We start from the raw sequence: 23,195 nt of genomic DNA, 5'->3' as shown, positions 1-23,195 counted from the left end.
CAGGAGATTTATTCGTTCTTACGAATTGATTACAGAAAATGAGTGGATCGAACACTTATATAATAATAACACCACAATAATGAAATAATATACGAATAAAATAGATGAAATTTGGCGTAGCTAAGTTAAGAAAAAAGGTACGGAATTTGACAGTTTTGCTAACAGTTCTCAACGTCTCAGTTCATTATGATCAAAACACTTATCAAAATATTTTTTACACTTGTATTGTACCTCGAGATTTTCCACATATTTTCAGTGTCAGTACATATTAGCTGATGATTCTAATGGAATAATAATATAACATCTCACTCGCCGCAAAAGTTACGAAGGAACGTCCAACTCATGCTATGTATATAAATATCACACTCTGAAATATGATGTATATATTGTCAGTTTCAAAGGTTGCTTATTTATTTAATTTTCCTCTTATATTTATTTATATTTTAGTATGTCGTATCACATGGAAACGTACAAATCAATCACGCTTTTGAACAGAAACTATCGACGTGTAGCTTCCGTCTCAGACACTCTCACTTCTACATCAAATTGCACCAAAAATTATGAATTGATCAGGCGTGGCACCCTAGTGGTTCACGTCTCAACTCAGATACGAAGAAATTTCTATTCCAATTGTTGAAAAATCAACACGTTCCTAGGATAAATTTGCGAAGATTTTTGTGAAAAATAAATTTATTCGTTTTATTGGAGGTATGAATACTATGTTCTTTTAGGATAAGCTATAATTTATACTTTAATTCAAAATTGGTATTAATAAATTCTGCATAAAACTGGCCGAAGGTGGGATAAAGAATATGAGGTAAAATTGTTATTAAACTCGTAAATTATTTCTTTCGTTGATAATTAATTGCAAGACGTGCCTTATCATATACCCTAGTGCAATGTTATGCCCAGGTGCGGCTCTCGCAACCTGGGGGTTGATGCCCAGCGATTTATACACACGTTATGCATTTAGATTCGACTTTCCTTGTTCTCACTCCACATGCATTCGAATTCTTCTATAATAAAAAAATATAACTCAGTACTCACTGCAGTGAGTGACAGAGAGCGCATTTTCTCGTCGACGAAAACGTGAAGTCACGGGCGGACAGACAGACATGGCGAGCACAATAGTGCATTTTTTCATATATGAGAAAATGCGCTAAAAATAGTTTATGACTCATATGAATTTGAATATTATTGAAAATTCTGTAATGAAATTTGCATGTGATACAATTCTTGAATATCAAGCAAATGTAGTGTTTCTGAAATTCGGGAAAAAATGTCCACCGCAATGTTAAAATCTGGTTATATTTAAGAAACGTGCTAAGTTCATTTTATTCGAATTATTTCTTATGCGGAAAGGAGAGATTACTAAAATTATCAAGTTTCGTTAGATGTGGTTTAAAATATCCCGACTTCTGAAATTCGGCGGTAAACTGTATGCTCAAATCTCTCTTCAGCAAAACTATTTCGACATGAACATAGTTGCAATCAGCTACTTGGACTTGATGGTCTTCTATATCGGTTTCTATGCATCATACCTTTCAGCTTCTCTACTGCAATTTGACGCTAAATCCCATTCATCATTATTCATGATCGTTTCATAACGTAGTCCCGCACATTACCACTTTTATCAATCTCTGAGATTTCTAGCCATATGACAGTTCTCACGTGCAGCAATAGGCAATTTCACGAAGCACATGGTCAGCCTGTTGATTAAGAAGTAAATAACTTGTATAATCATACAGGCTCCAATTCCTCTGCAGATGGCATAAATCTTTGTTTCTCCACGAAACGAAGAGGTTATACGTGTGCGTTTCTATAGTGCAGCTGCGACCGCAGACATGAACACGGTAGCCCGGCTATGCTTGTTCTTTTTAATCACCAAAACAGGCAAGGGAGACTTTCTTATGACAAACATCTCTTAGTTTTTAGTCATTGACGAAATTTTGCTATATTTAAACAATTATTGAAAAGACGGAGTCATAGATCATCGTCTGTAATCTCCTCCTCCCGCAGGAGTAACTAGTTCTGAGGACCAAAGGACACAGCAGTTCTTCGATGGCTTCCCTGACGACGTCTGGGACTCGCTGGAGTCGTTGGAGTTGGAATCAATCATTAGCCAAGTTGTGCAAGGTGATTTTGCTCTCATTGCTGTTCATATATCTATGTTGATAGTTAGTGTGTCTTTTGTTGCTAATCAATCTTTCTCTTTTTCAGGCATTTAATTTGGTTAGATTCAATGCGTGACTTGCGTCGCCAATTAGAAGATTGATTTCAAAAATAAAATTGGCAGAGTTGGTGAAATGCAATTAAATTGTTTTCAAGGATCGATCAAGGCACCAAAGATGCATATTTTTATTAAGGTTCTCATTTAGTAAAGAGGCAGAAGCTAATAAAAAAGGTTGAAATACCAAACACAGGTACGATTAATTGAATTTTCATGGTAAAACATCACGGGTGCGTGTCCAAGACAGTTGAAGAGTTGCAAGGGAACATTTCTCTGTACGAGTGCCAGTATAAGACAAACAGGACAACTTGAAAGTAAAATAGTCAATAGACACATATTGAGCTTTGCCTCGAGCAAAAGCATATGACGCGTAAAATAGTATATACAGTAGTATCGGCGTTGAAAAACAGGCGAAGTTTGGCCTATCTTTCGTGAGTTGGCTGTACTTTGTCATTCTTCTCTCTGTTTGAACTCTTTACTGCGCGCATGATTTTATCAGTACGTTCAGAAGAACCGAATTACTCTCTTTTAAAACACTTCATCTCTTACAGAGTTATCATCTCTGGACTCACTGAGCCCCCGCGACCTGAACCCCGCGCTGCTGGAGGCGGACGGCGAGCGCACGGTCGTGTTCTGCGAGGCGTGTCACTTGGGCGTGGGCCGCTTGATCGACGCCTACGCCAATGGCACGTCTTTGGATGTCATCTTCAACCGCACGGTTGACTTGTGCATTAATCTCAACATCTCAAGTCCGATGTTCTGTGAAAATATGGTCGAAATTTCTAAGGTGAGTAAATGTTCTGTCGACTACTATAGCCTATAATCTAGTTCTGGATTTAAATTTTAGACATTTTCTGCATGCGCAGGGCTCAATGTTGCACTAGTAAGTCGAAGGTAGAGATCTTATTAACTTCTAACAATAATATACCGACAACTGTAGCTAGCAAGACGAACCCATCGTACTCAAAACTTTGCAGAAGTTTGGCATTTCCTATTGAATAATTTATCTCAGAATAGGGTGCTTTAGAAAAATATTCATAATGATATGTAATCAATAAAACTAAGTATGATTGCTTAAGTTTCTCCTGAGTCATTTAAGAGCTAGATACCGTAACACTTGGCATGTTGAAAGTTTTTAATCGTAACACATGGCGTGTTGGTAGGTGGCGTGTTGCAATGGGAACATTTCGTTGCAAGATTATCTTGGGTTTGGTAGCAAGTATTTTGTTGAGCAAGCATAACTACTTAAAAATATAACTCAATACTCACTGCAGTGAGTGACAGAGGGCGCATTTTCTCGAACGTCCGTCCGTGAAATCACGGACAGAAAGACGGACATTCAGACGGACGGACATGACGAGCACAATAGCGCCATTTTTTACATAAATGAGAAAATTCGCTAAAAATAGCTCGTGAACTCGAACGTTTTTGCGTGCCACCTGAAAGGCCCTTGCGTTTCATTAGTTATACAAGTACTACACACACTTAAAAAGCCCTGCGTTAAACAACATTTTTCCATACCCACGTTGCAGCCGCAAGTCAGTTGGATCATCACACACACGAACCTGACGGCCAAGGACGTATGTGGCGTTTTGTTCGTGAGGCAAGATTGTCAGTCCGACAACCCCGAGCGGGAGTGGCAAATTGACCTGCCGTCGGACGTGAAACCACCACTCGTAAAAATTCCTATTCCTCCGGTGAGTGCATGCTAACCCAATGTTTATGATAAGTTATGCTTATGACCCTATATATGGCCCGATGAGGGACAGAATAAGTCCACGCATTCTCGTGATGCCGGTATTGTTGCGCGCACGCAGTCATCCGATTATATTGCGATTAAAGAAAAAGAATCAACAATTCAATCACAATTAATACTCCCAGTTTACCATGCTATTATTGGAAATTGTGTCTTGACTCTCGAGCTACTTTTACCGTAATACAAGTCTTCTACAAAATTATTGAATAGTATGTATGGAGGCTTGTTCTCATATGCAAAATATAGAATGTCATCAAGTAAACTGCTTTCTCTATAAGTAACAAGTCCCGCTTGCTCCTACTTATATAGTGATACAGATATTTTCATTGCTGTTTTATGCTTACAAGCAGCTTTTGTGTTAATTTCACACTCATACGCATTTACGAGAAACTGTGTTATTCCACCAGGAATCTCCGACATTGAAAGTCCTGCACCTGGCAGATACCCACTTCGACCCTTACTACAAGCCAGGCTCCAACGCCGTGTGTGACGAAATTTTCTTTTGTTGCCGTGAAGAGAGTGGTGAGTGGATGGAGTAAAGACAGTTCAACTATAATGGGCAGTTCAATGACGTTGTTGGAAAAACTTTGGCAAACATTATGAAGAAACATTGATCAATGAACCCATTTCAAGCGAGTGAAAAGTTGCAAAGTTATGTATCAGTGACACCGAAATTTCAGCAGATAACCTGATGGATGGGTTAACCTACATTCACCGGAGTTTGAATTCTTTAACATAATTACAATATTCACCGTATGAAGCGTTTCTCACAACAATTTGTTGTTATTAGGACCCGTGAAAGCACCCGAGGACGCGGCCGGTTTTTGGGGTGACTACAGAGCTTGTGACATACCCAAATGGACCATCGAGGCAATATACGAGCACATTCTCGCCGAGCACCCGGTTAGTATGTAGTTTATCAGAATTAATGTACATGAATCGTTGCAAACACGTCCCCCTATGAACATGATAAATGTTTCCTACCTTACCAAACAATGTTTCAAAGTATTGCGTTTCGCTTCAGGACATTTCGTTCATCATCTGGACGGGTGACCTGGTGCCGCACGACGTTTGGAACACGTCCCGTGAGGGCAACCTGAACATCATCCGCGAGTCCGTGGCCACGGTGGCACAATACTTCCCATCCATCCCCGTCTTCCCCGCTCTGGGGAATCACGAGTCTGATCCTCTGAACGCGTAAGTCTACAGCTCTGAGCGTTGCAGGTGAAACGAACTCCAAAGAAATGGTTACCTACACGTATTTTTGAGGACTCAGTCCGCTGTTTGGAACGCATGTAGTGGTTACAGTGGATAATTAGAATTACAGTACGTCAGAGCATCATTTGTTATTTCAATTTAGGTATCAAACATCTCTGGACGGTCATATTAATCCTAACACCGGCCAATCATTTAGATTAACATTTGCGACAGATTCTCTCAACCATACATCGACAACGAGTTCAGCATGGACTGGCTGTACGGTGAGGTGGCAAGCCTTTGGCAGACGTGGCTTCCGGAAGACGTTGCAGCAACAATTGCTTACTCAGGTTCCTACAGCGTAGACGTGAGTAGCTATAAGTACTTTTACATGCAAAACACTAAGGAAGTAATGAATTCTCAGGTTTCTACAATTTGCAGTTGAAGGCAATTACCGTTAACGAACTAATAGAACAAGGAAGACACTAACGTGAGATTTCGAGGGCAATTAATTATATTTAATAAATTAAGAAGGAATATAAGGTATCCACTGTTTTTTAAAGAATTCTTTGCATTTCAGGTGTTTCCAGATCTACGGTTGCTTTCCGTCAACACGAACTATTGCTACGGCTTCAACTGGTAATAACGTTAAACTTGTCTTACATTTCTCATTTCTCGTGCGTTGCAGTGGTTTTTCTCTTTCGCAACAGTTATGATTCAATATAAGGTTTTACAGGTTGTATATGGGAATTATCTATTTATTCGGTTGCGCGACGTCTACCACACAGGTGGCTGTTGTATGATTCGGTGGACCCTGGGGAGGTGCTCGAGTGGATGGCTGGGGAGTTACAGAGGGCTGAGGATGATGGGGTTTACGTGTACCTCATCAGCCACATCCCCTCAGGGGATGTTGACTGTCATTACACTTGGAGCAGAGAATATGCCAAACTTGTCGCCAGGTGAGATTTGTTATTGAAACCTTCCACTTCAGACATATATAAATTGACCATATCTAGTAATCTCGTAACTGGACGTATTTCATTTGGTTCTTGTGGTTTTTATAAGTGTCTTGTATATTCCAAACCTGAAAGTTTTCCATAATGAACATCGCGCACGACATTATTACATATTTTAAATGTTTGAGCAGATATGAAGGAGTGATCGCTGGCATCTTCTACGGCCACACTCACAACGATCAGTTTCAAATGTTCTTCGACCCCGAAGATAAATCACGACCGATCGAAGTTGGTTTTGTGGCTCAGAGCCAGACAACTTACGAGGACCTGAATTCTGGATACAAGATATACACCATCGATGGCGGCCACGAAAACTCAACTTATGTAAGGACAATTTGTAGTGAACGAGCAAAAAAAAGCAATATCATCCGTTTAACCCTGATCACAAAAATTATATTATTCTTATTATATTATTATACTATTCTGTATTGAAATATGTCGTCAAAATCCCAAGCGATGACTGAATTAAAAGGTCATTGTTGTAGGCAAATTAAACGACGAAGAAGGTTATTACAATTGTGCTCATTCACATGACCTTCACCATCTGTGATGATTGGTAATTTCCTAACCGGAATGCTTAAGCAACTTCGGCTAACCATAATAGAGCCTTTTAAAATGAGCCTGTCCAGTTAAGATACTAGTGATGAGGGACCACGAGCAGTCCTCAGTTTACGAGCATCTCGACAGACAAGCACGTGATAGTTCGTCATTTATTTAATAGATGTTAATGGCAACAAATTACGTTCATCCGGACTTCCATATAGGAGGATCTATAGGGTATATAAACATGGAGCATAGATAGGCAATTTAATTGAATTAAATCTAATGAACGTCGGTGCTAAAGGATTCAGCGCGAAAATAAATCAAGTTTCAAGCATTATCCTATTTTCTATTCTCACGTTTCAGACCGTCCTGGACCACGAGAACTGGTACTTCGACTTGGACAGAGCAAACTTTGAGATGGTACCAACCTTTGAACTCCTTTACTCTGCAAAGGATGCATATAGGTGAGTGAACTCTTGGTCAATGTGTCTGCAATTGTGTGCGTAAATGTTGTACGTTCAAATGTCAAGTAAACTTTCTCATAAATTCAACTTTAAAAAAAATTATGCGATTAGCCTAATCATAGTTTTTGGGGAATATAAAATTGAGGTACTAAAAAATTAACGTAGCGTAATTTACTAAATGAATACATAAGTAAATTTTCTTAGTTATTAATAAATGTTTATCTTCATCGAAAATATCATCATTTCAAACACTTATTCGTGGTCAGCATGCCAGACTTGAGCCCGCAGTCGCACCTTGATCTTATCTACGAGATGGCGCAGAACAACAGCGCTACATTCGACCTCTTCTTCAGGTGAGCTTCACATATTTACACACAATCAAGCTTGTTCTTTTCAATGCTAATAGATGAATAAACGCATATTAAAAACTTGCCATGGACGTTACTCCACTGTTTGTGAAGACGCCCAATGCACTGGATTCTGATCTCGGGAAAATATTTTCGCTGCATCTGACCGAGGATTCGGTAATCGTTGTGCTACGAAAACTATTCTGTACCCCTTCTAAAAAGTGAGATGTTCAACACCGCACCTGCCACTAAATTAAGTAAAAATATGTATCAATTATGTTCCAACTTCCTTCAATGCACTACTTCAGTATCTCCGCAACTCACCCGTGAAGTATATCCCTAAATATACGGGAAGAACAGCGTTTACACGGCATTTTATCAAACGGTTAATAGTCTGTGTAGGCCTATTTGCATTGGCTACAAAAATTATTCATTTGCATGCATAAAAAATTAGTTGAATAGTAATGGACTTGACTTGACTGGATCTACAAATTTTAATATATTAGGCAATAGAAATGATTTTTTGTAAAGCTTACGCTTCTGAATTTTTTAAGCTCTAATTGAGGCAGTACTGCAGCCAACATTTGACACGCTTTGCTCTGTTCTTCACCTATAATAAAAAATAATTCATTTCTTTAGAATAAAAGAAGCTTTATCGTCACTCAGGAACTACGTGAAGGCCGGCAGACCGAGGATGGAAGAAGGCTGTGACGAGGACTGCAAGAGCGACCTGCTGTGCAGGCTGTTGGTGACCGACACGTCAGACCGCTCGGTCTGCCGCCGTGTCCTCTAAACTGCATAAATAAAATATGACGTTAAATCGTTTTTATTTATCTTCCGTTTCAAAAGGCATTCCATCATCTTCAATTGATTTTTTAAATATTGATTTGGTGTAAGAATGATACAGCATTAATAGGATTTTTTCATAACACTATTTGTTTGCAAAAATCAGATGGAATTTATGTAAAGATGTTAGAGGAAAATTTATCAATAATAGCAAAGCGGCTCAAAAGATGCGATAATTAAATAAATAAACGCATTTTTTACTGAAAAACATGTCTTCTTGAGTAATGGCTGAAAATTTTTTCCGTGAATATAAATGACTCACTAAAAGACTCACTTAATTTTTCTTAATCTTAATGTGAACATGTGAACCTTTGGAATTTATTCTATTTCCGTTTATTATTTGGCAGTTAAATACCTAACTATAATAGATCAATTTACAGCATAAAAAATTGAAAAAAGTCCTCCTTTCTCTCATCTTCCGCACTCTTTACATCATTTACAGTTTACACTCTCAATCACAGCCATAGTAACTCGCCACAGCGAACCCATTATATCTGCAGCCCACACGTCATCTGTTCTCTCGCATAATGTTACTACAGAGATTTGCAACACAAACATTAACCTTCAATGAAAAATAAAGAGAACTCTTGTATTCTGCCAGGTCATCCAACGATATTGATAGCTAGAAGGGTCGTAGTCGGGGTCTTAATAAGATATTAAACGCCGGAGATTAGATGACACGTTTCAAAATTAGCTTGTTCGATGAGAAGAAAAACTTAAATTCCTCACGACTCATAAGAACAATTAGATCCGATCCTTACTCATTGATATTACATTGAACGCAACACATGTGAGAAAATGTTACACGTACTAAGTCAACTAATTCACAATAAACTTTCATTTGTTGCGCATAATTTATTATGCAATAATATACTGTAGACTGGTAATTCAGGTTTTGAAAAATCCAATCATGATGTTCCGACCAACATCAGATATGCTAACCACTCTCAAGAAAAATATTTCCTCCAAATTAATATTGCCTATGATTCTATGGAAATCATCTAATTATTTTCTCTTAAAACATATTTCTTACAATGCACAATTGAATTATTTTCACACCTCTTACGCCAACAGGTGGCATTATTCTATTCCAAAACACCGCAATGAGGTCACATTTGTCAATTCCCTCTCGTGGACTATCTCAGTTGCCATCTGCCTGTATTCACGGGGAGTTCAAGGTTATTTGAGAACATATAGTTTCTAGGTTATTTTTATGATGTGAATTACTGATAGTCAAGCAGGTTCTAATTCCCCAGCTGACGTGATGAGCCTTTCTATTTTGCATTAAGTAAATGTCCAGGTTTGTATCTAGTGCTTCTGTGACCGCAGACATGGACACATGGCAATTTATGCTCTTTCTTATTCTTATTTCAGGTAAGATCAAGTTGCTTGTGCAACATCTGCTTCTCCGGTGCTAATGTCGCTTCAAATATTTGCTTGATTTCACCACTTAATTACGTATCCGGAAAACTATGCACCTGAAACACTCGTCATTATGGTGTTTTTTTTTTGCTGAATGGTACGTACCAGTCTAGCATCCAAGCTTCATTAATCGTATCAACAAGAGCAGAATGCGTGTGTTTATTTAGGGGGAAACTGTAATGAGTTGCCATCAACAGTTTGCCTCCGTCCGAAAAAATTGAAGTGTGGAGACGAACGGAAGCAATGCGCCGACGTTGCATAGTGATTGTTTGGTGATATTTTATTAATATTAATTAATTTAAATGAATTTGAACATCTTCTTTAGCTTGCATAATGTACAGTAAATAAATTTAATGTAAGTCACCACTATCCTGCTAAAGAATGGCTTACCTCAGACCTTGGGTTTGCATAAATCATTTCCAAGACTTCTCATTTCCAGTTCCATTTTTTAACTATACTATAGAGTATAGATCATCGTCTGTGCTTCCCCCGCAGGAGTGGCGAGCTCTAAAGACCTGGGGACGCAGCAGTTCTTCGATGGCTTTCCTGACGACGTCTGGGACTCGCTGGAGACTGAGGATGTGATATCAATTGTCAGCCAATTTATAGAAGGTGATTCTACTACTTTGCTATTCTACATTTATTATTTGTTCACTTTATGCAACCTTTTTTCGTCTCATCAACTTCAAATTTATTTTCTTTACATTCAACAGGACCCTCTCTGTTTAAACTCTGCAATTTTAAAGCGCCGTATATGTTATTTTTAAATACTTACTTCTTTACAGAGTTAACATCATCGGACTCCCTCTCCTCCCGCGACCTGAACCCCGCGCTGCTGGAGACGGACGGCGAGCGCACGGTCGTGTTCTGCGAGGCGTGTCACTTGGGCGTGGGGCGCTTGATCGACGCCTACGCCAATGGCACGTCTTTGGACGTCATCTTCAACCGCACGGTTGACTTGTGCATTAATCTCAACATTTCAAGTCCCATGTTCTGTGAAAATATGATCGAAATTTCCAAGGTGACAACAATTGAGCACTTTACTGCTTGTGGACTAGATTCCTACCTAGATTCAATGGTGTTCGCCATGCTGCAGATAATGCTGGTCATTGCGTAATTAGGGTCTTTACTGAATTGAGAGAATATTCGTACCATCTTTTTAATAAATGCTACAGGGCGACGAAATGAACGTCCTTGCATTAAGTTAGTAAGGGAGAGGTAAGAAAGTGATAAGATATCGATTGATTATAGTAAGCGCGAACCATTTTGTTGCTGAAGCTCTTTTTCAACATTCAATTAATAACTTTCAAAATATATAAATGACTATTCAATTTTCCGCCAAATATATATTTTACCATATATTTCTTCAATCATCGAATCATATATGTATATAATATAACCTCATTCACTACGAAAATCAACGATCTCGTTTCGCAACTAAACTTGTGACTAAAAATATAGTTATATAACATTGAATCTTTCTTTTCCTGCGTGCAGCCTCAAGTCAGTTGGATCATCACACACAAGAACCTGACGGCCAAGGACGTGTGTGGCGTTATTTTCGTGAGTCAAAATTGCCAATCCGACAACCCTGAGCGGGAGTGGCAAGTCGACCTGCCGTCGGACGTGAAACCACCACTAGTAAACACTCCCATTGATCCGGTAGGTCAGACCGATCAGGGCCTATACTTTAAATAAAAAAGAAGTTTAGAGATCGTAAGTTCAGCAGCCAATCATTGACGGCCTTTCAAGCAAAATCCACCAATCATAGACAAGAAAATAGAGCGAAAGTACTTACGTTCACTGAGCGAGTTTTGTATGTATGGCCCCAGATCTTAACTCTTTTATCTTCTTGTTGGGCAAAATGTCAAACATTCATTCCTCATTGTTAGAAAGCAGCTAAAAGCCCAGTTCGTCCAGCTTCAATAACAACCAACATTTTTTAAGCATGTTTCCTATACTGTTAACAATACATTTCTATATAAACAATATTCCCAATTCTCCATAAAGCTGAACGTCAGACTTGTGACATATGTATAACATAACTCGAAACTACCGACAGTTTAACTGACAATAATTTTGAATTATCCTCCTTTCTATTACGCATTGCAAAATCATTTGTGTTCAAGAATTCTACTCGAAGTTGCCGTCTAGCCAGTTACATTTGCACTGTATAGCAGAAGAACGAAGAATCGAACAACACAAGGTTTCCAACGTCAATGTGTTCACTGGCATCGTGATGAAATATCCAGACGCACACAGATTGAGAAGTGTCGGATGCCTTAATTTTCAAGCTTTTATTTATTATTTGGACTACCTACATTTAATTTTACAGTTGTATTAAATATTTAAGAGCCATAAACGAGTTATACAAGCAATTATTTACATGAAAAATGCGAATTTTGCTTTCCTAGATTTATAATTGAAATGGCCTATCGAATATGTGTCACATCTATTGAAAAGATAAATATTATTATTTGAAAGCATGACTTGCAGAATACCTCGTTCATCAAACCCTACAAAAAGGGAATCATTAACAAAATCTTACACTAATTTCATTCAAAACTCTAATAAAATATATCTGCGTTTCGTGTATATTATCAACTATGAGGATTCATGATGCTCTGCATTGATTAACTCGCCTGCTCACGTAATTATTTCGACCAGGGATCTCCGACATTGAAAGTACTGCACCTGGCAGACACCCACTTCGACCCTTACTACAAGCCAGGTTCTAATGCAGTGTGTGATGAAATCTTCTTTTGTTGCCGTGAAGAGAGTGGTGAGTGGGATGACTGTCAATACGTATGAAATTTTCGTCAAAAAGAGAATATTTAATACAAATCCTACTTTCAAACTATGCGCTGTCTCTTCACTGTGATGTGAAAAGTGCAGATATATGACTGAACAATGTATGGCATTCAATAGTGTAGTTGTAGCATTTCAAAAAATGTTGAACGCATCATCATGTATTAACTGTTCTGCTAAATGCAGTGAATATAGGTTGTAAAATTTTCTTCGCATTTGGTATCAGCCGACGCAATTGAACGTCTCAAAGACAACCTCACAAAAAAACGATTACACCACAGAATATTGCGAAACCAACACGCGAAGAATTAACCGGTGATAACATTCTAAATACGTTTGACTGTTGTCAGGGCCCGTAAAAGCACCTGAGGATTCGGCAGGCTTCTGGGGCGACTACCGAGCTTGTGACTTACCTAAATGGACTGTCGAAGCCATCTACGAGCACATTCTCGCCGAGCACCCGGTTAGTAGTTCATCATGAGCATTTTGTATTTGTCAGCATTTGTAAGCATCATAAGCATTTTTGTATTTCTGTGTTCAAAAGCCATAAAAGTAAAAATTTTAAACAGCAAAAAGTTTAGTTTTTCGTTAAAAAAAGGCAGCGAACTTTTGCGTTCTGCTCCAGGACATTTCGTTCATCATCTGGACAGGCGACCTGGTGCCGCACGACGTCTGGAACACGTCCCGTGAGGGCAACCTAAACATCATCCGCGAGTCCGTGGCTACGGTGGCACAGTACTTCCCATCCATCCCAGTCTTCCCCGCTCTGGGGAATCACGAGGCCGATCCTCTCAATGCGTCAGTCGATAAAAAATACGCCTTTTTCGAATGATGTAAAATCCATTACATTCGTTGTTCATATACCAAAGACCGCAAAATAAAACTCGATGTAATATTGTAGTTTTTTTAGGAAAATCTGTTCGTGGATATATTTTGTATTCTCTGATTTAATAAGCGGAGACAGTTCTGGTACTGGATAAAATCTATATTCAAATTAATTTGAAATTTTTTTCAAAACAGATTCTCTCAGCCATACATCGACAACGAGTTCAGCATGGACTGGCTGTACGGCGAGGTGGCAAGCCTTTGGCAGACGTGGCTTCCGGAAGACGTAGCAACAACAATTGCTTACTCCGGTTACTACATTGTTGACGTGAGCTGCCAGAAAGAAGTTTGCTCGTGAAATGCCGTCGAGTTTGTTATCAGGAGAAATCTCAGCTTTTACTCGCGTGCAAAGACCTCCATGAATTACTTTACAAAGAGGAGGACGTCTTTATATATAGGGAATAAAAAATGTTTTAGCTAAAAATGTCGTCTTGGTTGTCGTATTTTGCATGCATGTTATTGCACTTATTTTATTTCAGGTATTTCCAGACCTGCGCCTGCTGTCCATAAATACAAACTATTGCTACGGGTACAACTGGTAAGGAAATTTAAACGTGTCTTGCTCCACACATGCGTTTCCTGAAATACCTAAACTTGAATTTACTGTCGTGCTTGTCAGCAACTAAAATTTTCGCCACGCAGGTGGCTACTTTACGACTCCGTCGACCCTGGGGAGGTGCTTGAGTGGATGGCTGGGGAGCTGCAGAGGGCTGAAGATGATGCGGTGTACGTGTACCTCATCAGCCACATCCCCTCTGGCCATGACGACTGCCATTACACTTGGAGCAGGGAATACTCCAAGATCGTGGCAAGGTGAGACTCAAATCCTGTTTCTCCCTCGTAAATTCTATTCTTGCCAGTATGTTTAGTTACTGCAATACAAATTCACTCAAGCATCAACTGTAAACGTATCACGGCGCAGGGTTTTGAAGGACATGCTTGTGTAATGCGCAGATATGAAGGAGTGATCGCTGGCATCTTCTACGGCCACACACACAAGGATCATTTCCAAATGTTCTTCGATCCTGACGATCCCTCCCGACCGATTGAAGTTGGTTTTGTAGCTCAAAGCCAGACAACTTACTCGGACCTTAATTCTGGATACAAGATATACACCATCGATGGTGGCCATGAAAACTCAACTTACGTGAGGATAATTTTTTCTTATTCTTCGAATACTTGAATTGTGCGTTCATCAAATCTCAAGCTTAAATCATATTTTAGATTGAATAAAAAATTACAGAACTTCAATAACCCAACATTTAATAAGTAACATTAGCAGTGGAAAGAATCAAGTTTCGCAACCAGACTGTTATGCTCAAATTCCATTTCAGACCGTCCTGGACCACGAGAACTGGTACTTTGACTTGGACAGAGCAAACTTTGAGATGGTACCAACCTTCGAACTACTTTACTCTGCAAAGGAAGCTTATAAGTAAGTACTGATGTGTGTGAGCTCGCTACGCAATCAATTTTCTGGAACTTTCAGAAATAATAAACAACATATCAAAAAATTTTCTCTGTAGTTCCTTCTGAACAAATTATTAGTGTTTTTTTTATGCTGCTATTGCCTATTATTCATTTGGGAAGAGGCCCATGCGATTTCTGTTTTGTTTCTTTTTAGCGCATTTTCTCATTTATGGAAAAAATGCACTATTGTGCTCGCCATGTACGTCTGTCTGTCTGTCCGTCCGTCTGTCCGTGACCTCAAGTTTTCGTCGACGAGAAAATGCGCTCAAAAAAAATATAACTCAGTACTCACTGCAGTGAGTACTGAGTTATATTTTTTATTCAATCGGTTGGAAAGATTCAATTGCTATTCTCTAGCAATTCAACTAAATCATTATCTCTATCATAACAAATAACTCTTTAAACATTTGGTCAGCATGCCAGACTTGAGCCCGCAGTCGCACCTTGATCTTATCTACGAGATGGCGCAGAACAACAGCGCTACATTTGACCTCTTCTACAGGTGAGCTTCGACCTGAAGACCGGGCAGTCAATGCTCATTGCTTTCCCTTTCTATTCGATGTTTTATTGATTGAAAATTTTCGGTTGAAATCACGTTATGACCAACGTGTTGTGATGTTTGTTCTCCTTAGTATTCAATTGCATAATGTCCTTTGTTTCACTACGTCTATGATTATTTGCCATGTTCCATTTCGAGCGTCTGAAGTTTTAAATGATCGATAACTAATTAAGTTAAGCATTGTAAACATCCACGAAATATTAAATTCCAGGCTTGACTACTTATTTCTTTTTCCACCCTGATCAAATGCACGTGTTAAAAATCCTCCAACAAAATCTAATATTTTTGACGCCGTGAATGTGAGGGTATTTTCTATTCTCTTCGTTATTTTCCACCATAAGCGCAATGAAAATCTGTCCGTACCTCAAAGTCGACCGAAAATTTGACGGTGTGCGTAAGCACTCTTTGTTCTGTTCAACATCGAGTATAAAAAATCGTTATCCTCCCTCAGGAACTACGTGAAGGCCGGCAGACCGAGGATGGAAGAAGGCTGTGACGAGGACTGCAAGAGCGACCTGCTGTGCAGGCTGCTGGTGGCCGACACGTCAGACCGCTCCATCTGCCGCCTCGTTCTCTAACCTACCTAATAATAAAATTAAAAATTAAATTAATTTGATCATACTTTTCAAATCAATAATTTGGGCATCTTTGATTCTGAACATTCATTTTTTATTTGTTGTATAGAAAGTGATTCAATTTAATCATTCTTAATTAAGCCGACGATTTATTTTCATCCAGATGAGATTTAAAACAAATCAAATTTGGTTACTCTCTGGTCATCTTCCACTGAAGTAAGCTCGGCCTGCACAATGTACTTAATACGGCTGAGAATAATAGAATTCTCTCTTCATAAGCCCCTTCAATACTATATTTGTATGACAGCACATAAAATAATCTGATTGTATGTAATAATATATGTTAGAGATTAGTAACATTTTCGATCCCCATATATTCATATAATTGACATATTCCTCATATTAACTCTAATTCTTAAACTGAATCACAGGTAAGAGTGATTCAGCTCAACTCTTTGAATCACAGGTTTCACGCGATGAGACTCCAGTTGTGTCTTGATCCAGTGGCCTGGAAACGATATATTTATAACGTAGGCGGACGATCAAACGATCGCTTGTAGCGTAGAGTGCCTGATTAGCCAAATTTCCGGTCTTAAAATAATCACGTCCGGCCTTGCGGACGACCATTCAAGCCGCTGCCGAGTCCAATTTATCTTGTCACCTCCCACGCACCGCGGTACACGCTATCTAGCTTATCCAATACACTAAAAAAAATTAATTGGTCATATTGTCCAAATAGTGAAACATTTTTACCTCTAGCATGAGTAGAGAGCTGACTATGCACTAATGCTCCCTTATGTCAGGCAAACTGAATCAGGATGCCCCACACAAAGTAAAAATTACATTGATATTTGAACAACGTTTCAATAATTTCCTTAAGTGTACCTCGGCTACTCGAGGAAGGTAACAGCTAAGCTTCCGTGACATCCATTTTACGAAGGGATGTAAGATCACGTTCGTGATAACCGAGAGAATTTCTCTAAAGTTTGCAGCCAGTTCTCGATATGTTAATATTATAATTACAAAAATAAAATGGAATATACGTATAACGACCATGAAGTTGAATAGCATAATTATGTCTGCACTTGTGTACAGAGTTATTGATTGAAATCACAGTTCTTCACGGTGATGTACGTTTGTGTGCATAACTTGTTGAACCGTGATATAGTTACTGTATATAGTTTCAGTAGGAGCCTTGCTATAATGTTACTGAAACTATACTGATAATATAGTTTCAGTATATCTACAGCATGAAGTAAATAGTTTAGATTAATTTATCCTTTGGGTTTTGTGCCCAAAGTTTACACAGTTTATTTAATTAAACTAATTGGCATAAACAAAGTAACTACATGGATGTAATTGTTTTGTTTGTTAACTACAGATAATAATATTCCAACATGAAAGCGGTTTAAAAAAGTTAAACATATTTCCTTCAAAGAAACTTCATTGATCGTATGGGGAAAATATTTAGCGGAAGACTATTTTGAAAAATTGAACTTAGAAAATGCAAACAAACGGTAAGTAAACACCATTTTTTTAGTCTGCAATTCAGGCAAGTAGCACGGCCTCATTGGGCCGAGGTCGGTCTGAGGTATATAAGAGCCGTCCGCTCAGGTGACTGGTCAGTCTCCAGAGGGAAGGGATCAGGTAAGCGGTATTAGTTAAAGTAGAGCTGATAAAGTCGGTGAAAGGTACTGTTAAATCTATGAAACTTGATCTATTTCTTTTTAAGTAAATTAGTTGGAATGCGAGCATCACAAATATTTTATTAGGGGCCAAACTACACTGCATATTTTTACTGTGAAAAGCATAGTTTTAGCTCCCAGAGGAAAATGTATTATTATCAATCGTTAAAGGATTCATAAGCAATTTACTCTAGAATATTATTCATAAGAACAAAATTTCAGAAAAAATGCTAAGCAAAATATAAAGCGACGTGACAGGGTGCGATGTTAAAACTCTACGGTAAGTGCATATGAAGTTTAAATTACTCCAAGTCTTTCATTTCCAATGTTTCGATAAAACCCAATTAAGTTGCTATTGCTTTTGATACCCACGCTTATTAAGTAATTATTCCGCCTAAATCTAAAAGTATCAGATGTATCGAAAAATATCGGATAGCTCATGAAGTCTGTGAGAAAATCTTGTTTCAGTTAAATTTCTTAATTGAGATTTGTAAATTTATGCGTCAAATGAACGAACTTTTTTCGACTAAAGGATAGCCATTCACAAGAAAGAACAAGAGATATTCCCAACCAGCAGGTGTTGTTTCTTAGATCTAAATGTATTTAGGGCACTGAAGTATTCAGAAATAATTTATTGGATAGTGTATAATTATTTTGAGCATTTCTTTGAAAAGAAACAAAATTGACTTACCTGAAGATAATGGTTTTCTGATTTGTCACTTTCTAGCAGACAAACACTTCCAGCAAGCAGAAAAAAACACTTCCATCTTGCCAAAAAGGTACACGTTGTTGGTCAGTTTTCATCCCATCCTTACACTTTCAATCAAATTTTACACTTCACTAAAAGTATACATGCACGAAAGTGTAGGAGAGAAAAATGTATATATGCAATTACAATTACAACATTTTTACTACTGAAATAGTGAACCATCTCTTGTCGGCATTTAAAGATCGAATACGAGACTAGTCAACATCTGATTTTTAATTAATTATATAGCACGGTTATTATAGAGTGTCTGTCACCATATTTTAAATGTAACTTAATTGCATCGGACTCGTAACAAACGTTCAAAATTATTCGAGATCAGGAAATTGTATTACTAGTATCTATTTATGCGCATTAAATCTTGTTGGAGTAATGAAATGTTGATCCAAGGCTAAAAGAGTTTATATTACAGTCAGCAAGTTTATTGCGAAACTTCTGTACATTCTACAACTTCGGATGGCAGTTGTTCTGCGTAAGCACCTAAAATTATATATGCTAAGCCGAAATGGAGCCACTAGAAAACCAACACTTGGTGACCACGGTAGGACATTTGACATGGTAGGCTCACGATCTTCACATTTGGGTGCTCATGGATTTCACATTTGGGTGCTCATGGACTTCACATTTGGGTGCTCATGGACATCACATTTGGGTGCTCATGGATTTCACATTTGGGTGCTCATGGATTTCACATTTGGGTGCTCATGGACATCACATTTGGGTGTTTACAATCTTCGTCTTCATAAAAGTGATGTAACTTTCGGTTAACTGAAGGCAATGACTTGCAAATGTTTGTGGCCAGCGCGATGTTTTATAGGGTTATGGTCTATAGGGTTTTAGTCTGTAATTATAGTCCATAAATTTAATTATATAGCGCTAATGTGCGTTCGGGCTTGTGTATTTAGAAAGGAGACTTGGAGCCGATTTAATAGAAATTTATGTATTAATAACAATCCATTGTTAGTTGTAGTTGCTGCAATTGCTTTACCAAATACTGGACAATTCTCAGATATTCAATTCAAATGGAAAATTTCTATTAAAAAATTGTGACTTATTAGTGCACTTCTAACCATTAGTCGTGTGACGCGACCGAAGTTTAAAAATGGCCGCGATCGGTGGGCTAAATTACGTGTACCACTTGCGTTAAGTTCTATTTCTGTATCGCGCGCTACTGTCCAGCCGGTCTTCGTGTGGTTCTGACACCTTCTTGACACTCAAGTCTGTGATCATGACACCCGAAACTACTTTTGGACAACTCCGGCAAATCTAACATGTCGAACATCGCCTACATTACTCAGTCTCAAATTACAAAGCTCCTTGTAAAGAGCACCGCACCGTGACGTCGTTCTTTGGCCCTTGCAATTTACCGTGATTAATACTATGGTTTCAGTATCAAACTTTGGCATCCCTGGATTGATGTGCTAGACCACCAGTCGTGATGGGAGCCGCGCTCCACCTGATAACTCAATAGGCCATCAAAGCTAAAGTTTCAACTTGTTCACTGGTAATCATGGCCCCTAAAAAAACTTGGGACATCTAAAAATTCCAGGAGTCTTCTATTTTTAGGTGTACTGTAGTCGGCCACTGAATTGCGCTTTATTAGAGAACAACGTACATCAACTTTTTCGTCTTGTTCTGCGCTCAAGGCTGGTCTGAATTAAAGCGGTTTGTGCAGATTTATTATTACACGCGAGCATCAAAGAAATAGTAATTTTAATTATTTCGATCTCGAGAAAAATAATGCCTTTAAGAAATTCTTATGCGAGACTTGAATAATCTCATACAATTTCGAATAAATTGTGTTTCAAGCACTAAATTTCCAGCTAAATTTTAAATAGATTGCAAGCATCATTTATATAATGTATGTTTAAGTTAAGATAATTTTGATCGCCGAACGACTAACTGTTGACTTTCCAACTATACGCAATGATTTAACCTACCATCATTGGAATGTAATTTTCGCTGTACATCGACGATGAAATGTACAATTTTGCCCATTTATTTATTTATTATGCAATATTCGTAAGAAGCTCTGGAAAAAATTACCATTTTTAGCGAATTTTCTTACTTATGGAAACAAAGGCGCTATTGTGCTCGTCATGTCCGTCTGTCTGTCCGTCTGTCCGTCCGTCCGTCTGTCCGTCCACTGTCCGTAACTTCACGTTTTCGTCGGCGAAAAAATGCGCTCTCTGTCACTCACTGCAGTGAGTACCGAGTTATATTTTTTTATTTAGGGAAAACTTAAGTACGTAAGGTACAGTGCTAAAAAAAGTTTTGATATCGGGATTTACTTATGCGTGTATTTCCGTAAAGTTAGATCTTATTTCAAGCAAGATCCTTCATTAAATTTTATTATTTTCATTACATAATTACTAATTTACCCCTTTGTCTCAATACAAGAAGCACTGTTACTGCTATTCGTATCTATTCGTACTTGGTAACTAGATATAAAGCAAGCATTGGTAGTCCTAGGTTTGTAATCCATTGGCGATATTAGTTGTTTAAATTGTAGTAGGTTGCATTATTTGTTGTCATGTGTCATTCTTGACGCAAAAATTTAGTATCTCCTGCGCCTAAAAATTCACTTTATTAGCGTTGCATTTTTTCATACATGAGCAGTAGCGTGAAAACTGAACAAGTATAGTTTGTAGTTTTTCTCTTTGAAAGAGATATTGCGTATAAAAGTGAAATCGCTGATGTGGCGAACTCCTGTTTGCCACATCGAATTAAGTCCTGTTCTGTACTTAATTACACGCCTCAGTTTTTGAAGAACTTGCTGTGATCTTAAGCGAAATTTTATTTATGATCTTGTTTCTTTCGCGACAGCAAATATCTTCACTCCACGGAAAATTCACGATGACAATGGGCGGAAAACTCTTGCTGTTGCTGCTACTGTTCCTGGACACCTGTGCAGCTGCAGCAGCTGGCATCAGGCCTGCAGGTGTGAAGCAACGACTGCACGAGTATCAGGCTTTCTGACAAGCATTCACTTACGTTTTGTCATAACGCTTACGTCAAAGGTTGACAAGCATTCATTTGAGCTCCATGATGACACGCATTTACTTGTATGCTCGTAGCAGTGCATGCAATTACCGTTCTCTATGTTAGCTTGGTTCGCTTCAGTGTAAGATGAAAGAAGAACACGAAATAGAGGAAATGTCATAAGCGAGAATAATCAATTTAGTGGGGATGACGTCAGGAATACTAAAAATCCATCTTATTTTGGCCCGAAAAACTTGATTGTAAGTTTGATGCGAAATGTTCACTGATTTTACTTCTTATTTTTCCCTGTGTGTGAGCGTCACTGTGCAGGATATTAGTTTGTTTGTTTTTTTCCTCACCTGTAATCAGCAATTTCTGTTAAATAAGTTTCATTGCGTATCGTAAAAAATAAAACTGTAAGGATTAATGTACGTTTTCTACAGCCGGGGGGCCATGGCAATTTTACGGCTGGCCGTACCTCATCCGCCGCCAGACGCCGTACAACCTCCAGCCGAAGCCCCAGCAGCTGGAGGGTGCGACGCTCCCCTCACTACACAGAGGGAACGTGGAGCTGGAGGGGGAGAAGGTGGTGTGGGGAGATGGTGGGGGTTACAGAGCGGCTCCCTTGCGGGAACGGCCAGGCAGGTGTGTTTTGGAAATTCTATTACAGTGTTATGTGTTCAAAGGAAAATTTAAATAGTTTTTTGATCGCCGTGCGAGTTGTTATTCTGAAGTATGACTTTCACTCGAGCTATGACGTGTTTTTTTCCGTACGAATTAAATGTAGTTTAACTTTTTTGCGGCAAAATGCCATGAAGCAATAGTGTCATTTCCACTACTTAGCTATTATCGTCAACCTTATGATGCAGCGAACATATTATCTTGCGCAGGTCGTGGTGCGGCGGCGCAATGCCATGTCGCCGCAACGTGGACGCATCGCTCAGCCTTCTCATGCGCATGCTCGAGTCTGGACGATGAACTGAGCAATCGCTGGGGTTAAGCGTGCCCATCGTATGGGTTCAGTGTGTCCCAAGCAGGGGTTCAATAAGCCCAAATAGAGGTTCAATGAGCTCATGTAGAGGTTTGGTGTGACAACGCAAAGGTTCAGTGCACCCCACATGGCAATTAGTCAAAAATAACTGCGATAGTTGTTGGTATCATGATGATCTTAATTTTGCCTTTTACGAGCATAATGAGCAAGCTTCTTGAAAAATTATTGATCGTTTGCGGTATTTGAGTTGACTTTAATCATTAGAAAATAATTTATACGCCTGACAAGGATGCAGTTGTGTCCGAGGACTTTTACTGAATGCTAAATAACGATTCACAAATTGAGAATATTCCTTGAATATTCGTTTTGCATATGTAACATGTCTGTTGAAATTCTAAAGTCAGGACAATCTTCATTACATTTTTTTGAGTGGTAGACCTTAGTGGTAGACCTTATTATTATTTCGAGTGGTAGACCTTATGTTCAATAGTCACTTTAACATATTAATGTTTGTCATTTTTCTGAGAATTTATCCCGGGAATTTATATACTATATGGGTACCTACCTGAGTTAGTGTGTTCGACAATAAATGATATATTGAGTAACCACGTTTATCTCATATATTCTAGCAAATAAAATTTATCAGAGAAATG

General features: G+C 38.6%; 2 protein-coding genes across 2 annotated transcripts; both read left to right on the top strand.

The window, feature by feature from the left end:
* The first annotated feature begins 1,736 nt into the window (after positions 1–1,736).
* On the top strand, positions 1,737–8,373 carry LOC108667022 (sphingomyelin phosphodiesterase). Its single transcript, XM_018154004.2, has 14 exons — positions 1,737–1,893; positions 2,020–2,136; positions 2,782–3,017; positions 3,763–3,927; positions 4,394–4,508; positions 4,777–4,889; positions 5,011–5,183; positions 5,418–5,550; positions 5,764–5,822; positions 5,972–6,142; positions 6,331–6,523; positions 7,106–7,206; positions 7,473–7,559; positions 8,220–8,373. The coding sequence occupies exons 1-14, from the start codon at positions 1,845–1,847 to the stop codon at positions 8,344–8,346; spliced, it is 1,839 nt and encodes a 612-aa protein (XP_018009493.1). The 5' UTR covers positions 1,737–1,844; the 3' UTR covers positions 8,347–8,373.
* Positions 8,374–9,716: 1,343 nt separating this feature from the next.
* LOC108667024 (sphingomyelin phosphodiesterase-like) lies at positions 9,717–16,156 on the top strand. Its single transcript, XM_018154007.2, has 14 exons — positions 9,717–9,773; positions 10,317–10,433; positions 10,607–10,842; positions 11,319–11,483; positions 12,489–12,603; positions 12,980–13,092; positions 13,255–13,427; positions 13,650–13,782; positions 13,994–14,052; positions 14,157–14,327; positions 14,469–14,661; positions 14,849–14,949; positions 15,400–15,486; positions 15,995–16,156. Exons 1-14 carry the CDS (start codon positions 9,731–9,733, stop codon positions 16,119–16,121), a joined length of 1,833 nt encoding a protein of 610 aa, XP_018009496.1. The 5' UTR covers positions 9,717–9,730; the 3' UTR covers positions 16,122–16,156.
* The last annotated feature ends 7,039 nt before the right edge of the window (positions 16,157–23,195 follow it).

Source organism: Hyalella azteca, unplaced genomic scaffold (assembly GCF_000764305.2).
Source record: "Hyalella azteca isolate HAZT.00-mixed unplaced genomic scaffold, Hazt_2.0.2 contig7095, whole genome shotgun sequence".
NCBI lineage: Eukaryota > Metazoa > Arthropoda > Malacostraca > Amphipoda > Hyalellidae > Hyalella > Hyalella azteca.
Note: the sequence above shows the minus strand (reverse complement) of the source record. Positions and strands in the feature narration are given on the sequence as shown.